Source organism: Eriocheir sinensis, chromosome 18 (assembly GCF_024679095.1).
Source record: "Eriocheir sinensis breed Jianghai 21 chromosome 18, ASM2467909v1, whole genome shotgun sequence".
NCBI lineage: Eukaryota > Metazoa > Arthropoda > Malacostraca > Decapoda > Varunidae > Eriocheir > Eriocheir sinensis.
The window spans coordinates 8,591,802-8,605,155 of NC_066526.1; the positions used below are offsets into that span (position 1 = coordinate 8,591,802).

The 13,354-nt window shown below is 39.1% G+C and overlaps 1 protein-coding gene across 3 annotated transcripts in view; it reads right to left on the minus strand.

Moving 5' to 3' along the window:
- Positions 1-8,705: 8,705 nt before the first annotated feature.
- LOC127000284 (RNA-binding protein 26-like) overlaps positions 8,706-13,354 on the minus strand; it is a 96,971-nt gene continuing 92,322 nt past the window's right edge. For all 3 annotated transcript variants that reach the window (XM_050863808.1, XM_050863806.1, XM_050863809.1), the window contains one exon: positions 8,706-10,558. In XM_050863808.1, coding sequence (XP_050719765.1) covers positions 10,433-10,558 — 126 coding nt within the window. In that variant the 3' untranslated portion in view covers positions 8,706-10,432. The remainder of the gene's footprint in view (positions 10,559-13,354) is intronic.

Below are 13,354 nucleotides of genomic sequence, written 5' to 3' on the forward strand. Positions count from 1 at the left end.
GTCCAGAATATGTGCCGCCGCACTACAGTGGAACAGACAGCGGAGGTGCCATGGGAAGACTTGGGAAAACTGCAGCGGGAGGACCGAGATCTGAGACCAATTATGGAGTGGCTGAGTCAGTCGTCATCGCGACCTGGGCGAGAAGTAATCTCGAGAGAAAGCCCTACCACCAAGAATTACTGGACTCAGTGGGACACTCTTCGGATGGACGACGGGGTGTTGCAGCGACGCTGGGTCTCTCATGATGGTCTTGACCACTACTGGTCCACGGTGCTGCCTGTGAAGTCCCGGGAAGGTGTCTTGAAAGAAATGCACGACAGCATCACCAGCGGACACCTTTGGGCAAAGAAGACACTGAGTCGCCTGCGCCAAAGATTCTACTGGGTTGGCATGAGGAAGGACGTGGAAGAATGGTGTCACGCGTGTGAGGTGTGCTGTGCAAAGAAGGGCCCCCAAAAGCGTCACCGTGCCCCATTGCAACTATCCCAGGTTGGAGCCCCCATGGAACGGGTGGCAGTGGATATAGCAGGACCCTTGCCTCTGACGACGAATGGAAATAGGTACATGCGCGTCACAATGGATTACTTCACCAAGTGGCCGGAAGCCAACGCCATCCCTGACCAGGAAGTCACTACCATCGCTAAGGTTTTGGTGGAGGAGTTCTTCTGTCGCTTCGGTGTGCCTAACGAGCTCCATTTCGACCAGGGAAGGAATTTTGAGTCAACAGTCCTTGCTGAGTGCTGCAAGCTTCTGGGTATCAAGAAGACCCGGACCACCCCTCTGCACCCACAGTCAGATGGAATGGTGGAGAGGTTTAATTGGACGTTGGGCCAGGAGTTGGCCAAGCAGTGCAACAATGATCAGTCTTCATAGGATCAGAAGCTGCCTGCGCTTCTCATGGCCTACAGGTCTGTCGCCCACGAGACTACGGGGTATTCACCGGCAAAGCTGATGTTTGGACGTGAGCTGCGATTGCCGGTGGACTTACTGACAGGAAGGCCTCCTGGGGAAAGCCTTCCAAGGGACGCCTCCAGTTTTGCCCGTCAACTAGAGGAACGGCTGGAAGAGGTGCACCATCAAGTCCGTGGTGCCTTGAAGTTCTCCGGGGAGGCCATGAAGCGCGGTTACAATATGAGGGCAAGCCACGTTGACTTCAAGGAAGGAGACCAAGTCTGGCTTTACAACCCGCAGAGGAAGAAAGGACAGTCTCCGAAGTTACAGAGCCCCTGGGAAGGCCCTTATACTGTGCTAGAACGCCTCTCCGACGTGACTTACCGAATCCGGAGAACGGAAAGGACCAAGCCGAAAGTTGTCCACGTCAACCGCCTATGGAGGTACGAGGAGACAGACGCGCAGGAGGCACCGAGCAGAAGACAGAGACAACGCAGGCGTCCACAGCGATACGACGATTATTATGTTTTTGATTAATTCTCTTGTTTGTAAATAGTTAAGTGTGTGATCGGGACGATCACAATTAAGAGGGGGGGATAGTGTTGTGCTGGAAGCTTCCCCCGGCGTCTAAGGGCCTCTAAAAGGCTCCGGGAAGAACGAGTAGTGGGGCGGGGAGCTCGTCCGCGCCCCGCGGGGCGCGGCCAGGCGCGAGAAGTGTTGCCAACTCGCATATATTTTTGCTACATGTTCTTGTATGATCTAAAAATTAATATACTGTAACATTCTAGACTGTACTGTTCTGGATATATATAGGAGAAGAGGGCGAGAGAGTCCCAGTCCCAGTCATAGTAAGCTAGTGGTAAGTGAAGAGTCAGAGTGAAGTGTACTACTAAGGAAGAATATTAAACTACAGAAGCTGTGCAAGGTGTTTACATATCTCCCTCCCACGGAGTCTCCTGACGGCGACACGGAACCCAAGTAACACGTCCGGCATAACATTATTTTGTCGAGTTGGTTCAGAAACCATTTGGTTTAGATAATTTTCTTCTAAAAATTCGATCATTCTAAGTGACTCGCCTTCTGTACCTCACAGTGTCGCCCAGTCAATATGGGGGAGGTTAAAGTCTCCTAATATCAGTGAGTCGCTGTTATTAAGTGACTGCCTTAAAACGCTGTATATTTCAAGATCGGCATTGAGTGATTGCCCCAGAGGCCTGTAGGTGACAGATATATTTAAATTGACCTTTGCAATGTCTACTCGCACGCACAAATGCTTAACGTATACTGTCTCCTGGTGATCTGTCAGTGGGTTGCAAATAGCTTTTGACAAAAAGGGTGACACCACCCCCTCTACGGTTTACACGATCTTTGTTGACGAGTCTGTAGCCATCCATGTTGTATTCTGTACTTTAATCAATATTTGTGGTGTCGATAAATGTTTCGGTTATAGCAATTAAGTCAAAATTTTATGTTAGATCAAGACATCTCAGTTCATCAAAATTATTTCTTAGGCTACGCGCATTGAAACTAAGGACTCTTAGGTTATCTTGAGGCTTGGTAATAGAGATGGAGGTACTGGCGGGTTCAAGGTTACGAGTTTGTTTTGATGAATGGCGTCAATTTACATGGGCGGGGTGGAGGGACATGGCTGAGTCGTTTTTTGATCGGGTGTCACGTACTGCGTCGTTTAGGAGCCTTCCGAATCTGGCTGCCTCGGTGGGGGACAGGTGTATTCCGTCCCTGTGAAAGAGTTTACTCTGGCCATAGAAATTGTCCCTGCAAAGAGTCTGTAGGCGGTTGTTGAGGCTGAAGGCCTTGCAGAAGAAGTTGCTCTCATCCCCCGTCCATGGTAGAATTCCTGAAATCAAAATGTTAGGGGATTTAAACTTATACTGCTAGATGAGCCTACGGTACTTGTCCAGCAGTTCCTCAGACCGGGTCGTGGTGACGTCGTTCGTACCTGTATGGAGAACAAAGAGTGAGTCATTAGAAGCCTCAGCGGAGACCTCGTCCAGGGCAGCTGTGATGTCGTCAACTCCAGCTCCAGGATAACAGTAGTTATAGCCAACGACGGGGTATTCTTCCACAGAATTCAACCACCTGATGGCGAATCATAGAGTCACCGACCAAGAAGGTGCTCTGTTCCTTGTCCTCCTCCTCCAGTATGGCAAATCTGTTGTAGCAATGAGTAGGATAAATGGCTCTAGGGGCAGGTCTGGCTCCTTCTCTCACAGGGGTGAAGTCTTCAGCGTCAGGTGCAGATCTATCGTTCTCCTGTGACGTGTCTTCATCGGAAGGTGGCTGGGTATGGCGAGCAGGTGCGGTGGGTGGTGAGGCGTCACTTGCAGCAGGGGCGACGATGTTGGCTTGGATAAATTCCTGCAAGGTTTCAACAGTACGTGTTAGTTCGGTGATCTTCTCCTTGCCAGCCATCAGCCTTTCGTCCTGTTGAAGGAGTCTCATTTCCATATGGTGTGTCAACAGGCAGATCTTGCAGACAGTCGATTGTCCTGTGAAGAAATGGCCTGAGAAGCTTCCTGTGCAAATCGAGCATTTCTTTAACGCCATCCTGGTAAGGAGGGGGGGAGGGGAGAGAGAGAGAGAGAGAGAGAGAGAGAGAGAGAGAGAGAGAGAGAGAGAGAGAGAGAGAGAGAGAGAGAGAGAGAGAGAGAGAGAGAGAGAGAGAGAGAGAGAGAGAGAGAGAGAGAGAGAGGTAAATAAGAGAATCAGCGTGTCTCAGGGGAATACTCGGGTCAGGTCACTACTGAGACCTGTGGGGGAGTGGTGTTGGCGTGGAATCTGGAAATATATAATAAATATGGCAGAAGGAGTGTAACAATGAGTTTTGTGTATGTGCGTATATATGTTTTACAGGGTGCTACGTCAAGAGGGTAGGTACAGGGAGATAGAGGTAGTAAAAGTCAGGGCAACACTTATTCCTGTCCAGCGATGCATGTGGTGGCAGAGCAATCAACACAGGTACTCAGCAAACCACTGTAAGCAGCTAACAAACTCGGCAGACAATAACCAGCACGCAGCGCAGCACATAATGGCACTCGGTACACAGTACAGCAAACAAGGGTGGAATAGCGGGCGAGAGAGGTCACTGAAGCAGGAGTGACGAGCAGCTTGACCTCTCTGAGAGAGAGAGAGAGAGAGAGTATATACTGTCATGGTCATATGTGACCTGTGACAATGATTCTAAGAATAATTGCTTATTCTGCTCTTTCTATCCAGCTATTTAACTTTCAAACAGCTTTGCCCTTAGCTTAAGGTGAGAGTTCGCCCCTTTAATTTGTCCATGGTCTTGATTCATCGATATTTTATGCAAAACAAACCTGAATTTGTCTGTCATTTGTCAGCCAGACATTTTTTTTAATCTGCTCTACTTTTTACTTGCCCATATGATACTTTATTATCTTCTTAGAAAACTCCACTTTAAGTAATTCAATAACTTCATTTATTTGTAATTTTCTTCTGAATAAAAAGTACAAACTAAATTTTTTTTTTTCACGATATGCAAAATATATGACTTTTTGAAATTTCAACAGGGTATTTCATTTCATATTTCAACTCTTGAATCTTCATCTAAGAAATATAGGATTAGATGCATTTTGTAATTTTTGCACATGCTTCTGAGGATACACGATTTAAGTTTTCTTTCCATTTTCGTGTCGTATTGAAGCCATTTAAGTGGTTATAATTCAGCAAAATTGTTAGCTGATTTCTTGGTGTTCCTTAACCACCAACCAGTTCATGTACATAAAGATCTGGCACCTTTTGAACAGTGTTATTCACTTGAGAACGAGGATGTCCTAGGACATACCACGCCCCTGATCGTCACCAGGTTTGATCAGAAATTCTTTTCTTTGCTTTAAAAAAAGTAATATATAGTCGGTTCACCCAGGTCTGAAGTGAGCATTATTGTGCGCTGGCAACCTGCTGTCACATGTCGTGTCCGATTTCGTGGATACTGCATGCCAGCTTACGCATAGTAAGAGTCGTCAGTGTTAATAATATGCAGGCAGCAATAACAAATACCATCAACTGTAGCCAATTTTGAGTTAAACAATACTAGTAATGTCACAAATAGCTATTTTATTAATATAAAGCCTGCCAATTTTCTCAGTGGTGGACAGCTTCAAGGCTGGTTAATAATCGTAATCAGTGATCTTGTAATTTAACAAAACCATTTGCGACATTATTAATATTTTTCTAAATCATATATAATCGACTATAATTGAAGGTATTTGTTATTGTTGCCTGAATATTATTGACACAACAGGTTGCCAGCTCACAATAATGCTCACTTTAGACTTGGGTGAACCGACTATAGCATCTTTTTCCTTCCTCTTTCTTGGGTTTGCTTGCCGTTATCCTTCTTTCTCTTGGAGTTCCATGCTTTTTTTTTTATATATATTCATCACCCCTAAGCATCTTTGTTAGTAAATGACATTTCCCATGAACTTAGCCCGTTGAAAGCTGAACAGGTGACACATCCAGATGTCTTTGAGCCAGCTGATGTTCCCAGTGTAAAACTCAATTTCAAAGTTTTTTTAATTTTTATATTGCAAGGCAAACTCTCCCCTTAATGGATACTTTATGAACAGATTCTAGATGTGAAGGAAGTGAATTTAGGATGAGGGTAGGGTCATAAATTAATCTATATATGAATGTATGATGAGGGTATGGTCTATAAATTCTCTTTCTTAATTATTTTTTTTGGTTCATTTTCTTTTATGTATGCAATGCATAATAAATGAACCATATCACACTTTTTTTTTCAAGGGACCTGTTTGGCATGCTTTAAAAATATATTTTTTTGCATGCACATTTTTCTTCTTTGTTGGTCCTCAGTCTCGTATATTTTTTTTCTTTTTTTTTTATCAGTCATACAAACAAGCTTTATATACAATTGTGTACAGCAGCAGAACATCATGATACACATTTATATGAAATAATCATATGCTTTTAGAAATACATTAGGATTGTACCTTAACTACAATTTTATACAATAACTGCAGAACAATGTATTCCTCTAATCTATTTGCAACAGTATTGACTATGAAGAGCAACAATTTTTCAGTGATATACTGTGAAGACTTAATTAAAGTACAGAAAGGAACTGCTTCAGCAATGTCTCATGACAAATATTCCACCCATTATAGTTGCCTTATGCACCTGTTGAATGTCTACAGAAGTGCATATAAAAAAAAAAAAAAAAAAAAAAAAAAAACAGGCAGCAACTATCTGGTTCCATTTGTCATCACACATCACCTGGAAGTCACCATGACCTAATTTAAAAGAGCTAGTCATCTAAACAGCCTCCAGCATCTCCTGCTTAGCTTTGCAACTATAAAACAATTCCTAGTCACTCATGTTTCCCTGAACTCCAATAGTTACTTATTTTTAAAACAATCTGGAAATTACTTACAACTCTCAATTTTAAAAATTGATTAGAGCTATAATCCTACAAAAATATAAGGTCACACTCTGATTGATGTTCTAATGAAGAATATGTTGCTAGTGTTTTAAATTAAATAACATATAAGAAATTACATACTTTAAGAAACATTGCTGTTGATGTTTAGAGACCCAAGAAGAGTATTCTGAAGTGCAGTTCTTGATTTAGATTGTGCCATTAAACAGGTTTCCTACTCTGACCAGTGAATGACAATAAAAAAAAATTTTTTGAACATTAACCCATATTGCAAAGGAAACAAACATCACTGATTCTTCCTGAGAAGAGTACCATTGCATAATCATAACACGTAAGCAGTGAGTGCGAGCAACATGGAATAGTCTAAAAACACTTTGTCATCAATTAGACCAAAAATAGTGGTGTGGCATCTGACAATAATAAAAACAATTTAATGCAGGACAACACCAGTGAAAATCACGATTCATATCACCAGTTCAGTATGGGCTCACTCTTTCACAGTGCATGAATAATAGAAAATTTTAAAGGCCTTGTAACTTACTGCATATATGTAGAACTAAGAAAGTGATGATATTCATGGTAATATACCTGACACTAAAAATTACAATTAACCAAAACCTCGAGAAATACACCAAAGCCTTATTTTTCTCAACTGCAGAAATGAAATACTACTCATAACTACCATTTTCTTTTTGAAAAGACTCTGGCAGAACAAAACTCATGCTTTTCATACCAACTTATTTACAGTTAAGATGTCTTTCTTATTTAGCAATTATCTGATAAATCATCATGACAGATGAACTTATTGTTTGATATAATACAATTAAATCCAAATATTAAATTAAACATAGAATTATTCATGAAAAAGGGAAAAAAATTGTTCATGATGTTTATACAAAGTTTAGAGTTAACACAGTGCAAATACCTTCATGTCAGCTAAGCAGAGGCCTGACAGTAAGGTCCATTGGGTTTCAGGACCAAGAAATTGCAGGGATGACATTTTCAGCATCAACACAAATGAATTTGTTTTCACATACAAATTACATAATTTCTTCCTTGATTTGAAAGTCAGCATAAACCAAACCTTAGATGTACATTTTAAAGTAAACATAGTTTCAAGCATAAACTGATATATAACTGTGACATTAGGAATTAAGACCTTCACTAGATTTTCATATTAAATACTCAAATAATGATGTTTTAGTACAAAGTGTTTTTTTGAATAAAACACATCAGTAACAATTTTTTACAGTTTCATTATTAAGAGCTGATGTTCAAAATTTTATTGAAGTAATTCATTGATAGCTCTCTTCAATCAAAACTGACTTTTAATCTTCAGTGAAGAAGCGTGATTTTCAGTATGTATTTCACACAGCTGCTTTGCTATATTTATATAATGTTTGAATAATTTTCAATTTTGTATGCATACCATACATAACATTTCCAGTCTTTTTGCTAAATGCTTTAGTGTACTTTCCATGGCATGAAAAATACATTAAAGCATCACCTCTGCCAAGCTATTATAGCAAGTCAGAAGACTCAGAAATATCACACATATGGATGAGTGCAAAAAGCTCCAAAGGGCTTGAGATAGTTTTGCTGATGTGAAAATGACCTAGTTATCAAGACTCAATCACTTCAATATGCCTAGATTATGCACAAAAGTCTGTTGTTACATACTATGTATTCAATACCTCCCTTCTATACAACTTGACATACTTCATTTTCTAGTATCAAAAATGCTACTTTACACAAATATAGAAAAATTATGTATATTTATATATAGATATATATATTTATATTTATAATTACATCAAACAAATAGATATATATATATATATATAGATATATATATATATATATATATATATATATATATATATATATATATATATATATATATATATATATATATATATATATATATATATATATATATATATATATATATATATATATATATATATATATATATATATATATATATATATATATATATATATATATATATATATATATATATATATATATATATATATATATATATATATATATATATATATATATATATATATATATATATATATATATATATATATATATATATATATATATATATATATATATATATATATATATATGATGCAGCTAATTCTATGATAAATAATCTGAACACCTTGAATGTGACAAAATATACAGTAAAACCCCGATTATCCGAAATGGAAGGGGGGAAGCCTCTTTCGGATAAGCCGATTTTTCGGATAATCCGGATTTATGGCCGCCATTTTGATTTTTGAAAGAAGTGAGGTCGAAGCACAGCTAGAATGCAGCGATGCGACTGCCCAGTGTGAAGTGTGTGACGCGACTGGCCGACTGACGATGTAAACAATGACACCAAACAAACCACCGCGACGCTAAACAAAGTAGTACGCTTAAAACATGTGATGTAAATGTTTTATTGTATGTTTGTCTGTGTGTCTCCTTGTCTGGACCAGTGTATGTTGATACTTGTGAGCGTTGCAGATCTGAATTGTGAATGTTGCAGAGTGCGATTGTGAATGGTTGTGCAAGCTTACAAGTGTGACCTTGATGCATCGTGCAGGTGGAGACACAGTATGATGACTCATATTATCGCGCAACTCGTATGTTGGAAGGGGAATGTGGCATGGAGTGGAGAGGGGAGTCGTGTTTGTGTCGTTGTCTTGAGAGTACGGTGTGAGAGTAGTCGTGCAGTAGTTTGTTCGTTCGCCGCACCTACGTCCTTGCTGGGGCGAAGGTGCGGACGTGGTGTTGTTGAGAGTTTGTTTAATGTTTTTGTCTAATACATTGATCTATTCGTTACAAGCTATTTCGGCAATACGTATTAGAAAGCATATTCATTTTAACTGTTCTTATCAATTTTAAATGTGTTAATATAGTACATATGTAGTTACTTTTATTTATTTTTGATGTTTTATAACGTTTTAGTATAGAAAAAAAATTAAATTTAAATGGCATTATCCAGATCAATTTCGGATAATCCGGTTTTTCGGATAATCCGCTTTCGGATAATCGGGGTGTTACTGTATGTAAAAAATCAGATTTCATCAATATTTTGATGTTACACTAAGTTCATCCGATTTTAAAATTGCTGTAGGCGCTGGTCTCATGACAATCTTCTGATTGGATTTTTTTGGTTATTATTATACCCTTGGATTTTCCTGGTTTACTTATTCCCTTTTCTTTTTCATTGAACCTATAGTATGTCACTGCAGTAAAAAAAAAAAAAAAAAAAACAAAAAAAGAAGAAGAAGCCTTTTAGAGGCAGTTTTTGTTGCACAACCTTTAAGCTACAACTTTACATGCATAACAAACTATACTTCATCTGCACAACAGCACATTTATTTTTAGAAAAAATTAACATGACTATTGGAGTTATAAATCTTACTGTGGATTGATACACAAAATAACAAACTAATAATTTTCTTGCAATACAATCAGCATTTATCAATACATAACTTCATATTTCTGGTAACCACATTCATAACCAACATTACTTCTTTGGTAAAAATTTTCAAATGAAGTCAATGCCCATCAATAATTGCTCCATTAACTAAGTTCTAACACAGTGACTGATATCTATCCATTAATATCAAGAATGAAGTACAATAAAAAGATCCAACAAATAGACACGCTCTGGAACTGCAATATTCACACTGTTTGAGGGGAAATATATCATTGTTAGAATGCATGGTCATGATCTCTGCTTCCATCTTCAAGTCTGTCTCTCAAATGTTCATGGATTTTTGCTACACATGAAAAAGAATAAAATACACACTATGTTATAAAAAATAAAAAAAAAAAAAAAAAGGCACAACAGCTCTTAGATTAACAATATGATCAAAGCTTTTCTTTGATGGTCACTTATATGTCACTACATCAATTAAACAATAGACTGAGGATGTTTAATATATGAAAATTCTAAAGTATCAGCATGTAACATTTTTCAATAATATAAAATGACTATAGTGTATCCTTACACCATTTTACATACCAACCATGTAAAACTCAGGTTACCAACAATCTGATTTATGGTTGAAGGTAGCACCAACTGGCACACATCTACCTCCTCCAGGACCTTACTTCCTCCTCTTCCTCCTCCACTTCTTCTTCCTCCTCTTCAAACAATACTGGATGTTCACCCTCTTCTGTTTCTACTTCCTCCACAATTTCTTCCGTAATCTCCTCCTAGTGTTAAGAAGATTATTAGTATATGTGTAACACTTCTGTAAAAAAAAAAAAAAAAAAAAAAATAATAATGATCCTAGCATTAGACATAGAATTTATCATATTTTCTGGTATTCAGTTAAAGTCCAATAATCTGAACACATAATCTGAAAATCAAAATCAAATTAAGTACCACATCAATGAGCAACATCAGGCAGTGGGGATAAGAAACAGCAGAAGACTCAGGAGGGATTTAAATTTAGTCTCAGTGTTAGCTGAATATTCGCTTGATTTTTGGACTGTATAGTGCCTCATATCGCCAAAAAAATGGCTCCCACGGCTTCTACAAGTAATAGTCCTGGTGACAATGAAAAAGACATATACAGTATGTTTAAGGAATGTTGTACAGTACAGTAATAAAATATAAAATTATTACCAATGAAAGACAAGCAAATAAATTGTGAAAATTCAGTGCTCTGGCATGCTTGCCTTGACTCTATGATTGTCGGAATGGTTTGCCTTCCCAATAGCATCTCCTTCTTGCTTGGTGCTTTCTTGAACCTGTTTTATTTTTCTGTGCCTATATCACCTCTATATTTACTTTCTTTACAATGATTAAACTGCCTGTATCTGATACTCAACATTTTTACAAATTACTGGTGAGTAGTAAAACACATAATGTCCTTTTATCCTGAGTATGTGAATATATTTTTCTTTACTTGGGTCCCTTCCAGTAATCCGAACAATTGAATAATGTAATTAACCTCTGGCCATCTGCCATTTGGATTATTGGACTTTTACTGTATATAAAAATTTTCACATGAAAGTCTTATAAAATTATCTTGCATCAATTACAGGAGGTCCTCGACTTACGACAGAGTTCCATTCCTACAACTCATCATAACCCTAATTTTTATGTAAGTCGAAACACCCTTTATTAGAAGGAACTGTCAGCCCTAACCCTCAAATCACCAATGTTTGTTGCCGTTTCTCCCTTTTCTGATCATTTCACAATGTCTTAAGGAGGTTTCCTCGATTCAAATCATGGTGTGGGCTCAAATTTATCATTTTGAGGTTTCCATGGTTTCATGTACGTCTGGCCTCGGAGTGTTATATGGCATGCCTGCTGTATGAGATTTTTTTAATTTTAAAGGTCCCAGCACTGTTAAAACCCACTGCCCCCAAGCAGCTGAGTGTTGTGTTGCTATATGAGTAGTCATTTATTTATTGTTTATACATTATTAACCCTTTCATTGCTAAACGCTCGCAGCGAGCGTTAGGCGTATTTGCTGGTGGTGCTAAACGCTCTCTGCGAGCTCCAGCCGTACTCAAATATCCCACATATGAGTGTGTTCCAACACTATTAATCACAACACAGGATTGCCAATTGAGTGGGTTCTTCACTAAATTTGGTGGAAAATCATATCAGCCCAGCGCGGCAAATCTACGGATGAGTAACTGGTGGATGTTCTTGTCCAATATAGTGGCATTTTTTCATAGCTTCACCTATCACCTGATGTGACCAAATAGTTGTAAATATTGCAGTTGGCAATGAAACCTTGCCAGAATCTCAAGGAAAGATGTCCGCAGTTCCCTCAGTATGGTTGATCATCCCGCATGCACCGACGTAAGTGTTCACATTCATCACTCCCTGAATGTGCATGTATGTTCGCAGGAGAGGCATACATAACCGACTCCTATAGATCTGGGCCTCCTCTTTCCAATGGTGTTTTTGTTTTTTAGTTGTGATGAATAGTTTTTGAGATACAGAGGTTAAAAGAGACCCCCCATTGTGCTGCCTGACTGCGCCTGAGGGGATAGTCGCGTCCCGTCCCGCGCACAAGGAAAGAGTTAAGGCTATTGGTATCTATTTTTTATATCGTAGTAAAGTAAAAGTAAAGTTGGGGGCATACGCTGTAGCAGTGCATGGCCTTGGTGCTCATCTCCGTAACATTGGCCCTTGAGCCTGTGGTGGGGGGGAGCCCATTACCCCGGGACACAGGGCCAGTGTGACATCTGGGTTACCACAGTTTACCTTCTCCAGGTTTCCCCAGGTACCCCTTTATCGATCAGCCTGAGAGGGAGGATGAACAGCTGGGTGAGCAGCACGCCGACTGCCCAAGCCGGGATTCGAACCCAGGCACGCAGAGTAGAAGCCAGGCACGCTGACCACTAGACCACGGAGGCGTTTTAATAGTGCAGTAAGATATTTTGTGTGGCTGAGCAGCTTCGCGCTGCCATATGGAGCTGACGGGTTCTGGGCACTCAGTCGCTTGTAGAACAGAGAGCAGGTGGGTCATACCTTTGTTTTCTTCAGGATTAGGTGAAATGTCCTTTGTTTTCTGTATGCCATACATACTGTATACTTGTACGTGTTATTATCTATTATTTTGATTTTCACTAACAGCAATCACGGAACGCGCAAGCCGATTGAAATCAAAGAGGAAAGAAGTGCTGAGGAAGAATTCTCGTCTCATGATATTTGAAAGGGAGAACACAAAATAAAAATGAATAATTCCATAGTAAACTATGGAAAAGATGTTTGAAAACTGAGTTTCATGGTGCTCTAACAACAATGTTTGCATTTCACATAAGCGTCTTGGAACATAACACAGGATACATTAAAAGTTCCTTGCACCATGAAATCCTTGGAGGGATTTCAGAATATCCCTTCCAATGAGCAAAAAACTAAAGACATGCCAGGATAAAAAAGTTGAGGGATATAGGAGAGGGAAATTTTGAGGAAACGCAGGGTGATTTCTAGAGGCATGATCATTTTCCACTTTTTTTTTTATTTGCACACAAAACAATGAATGC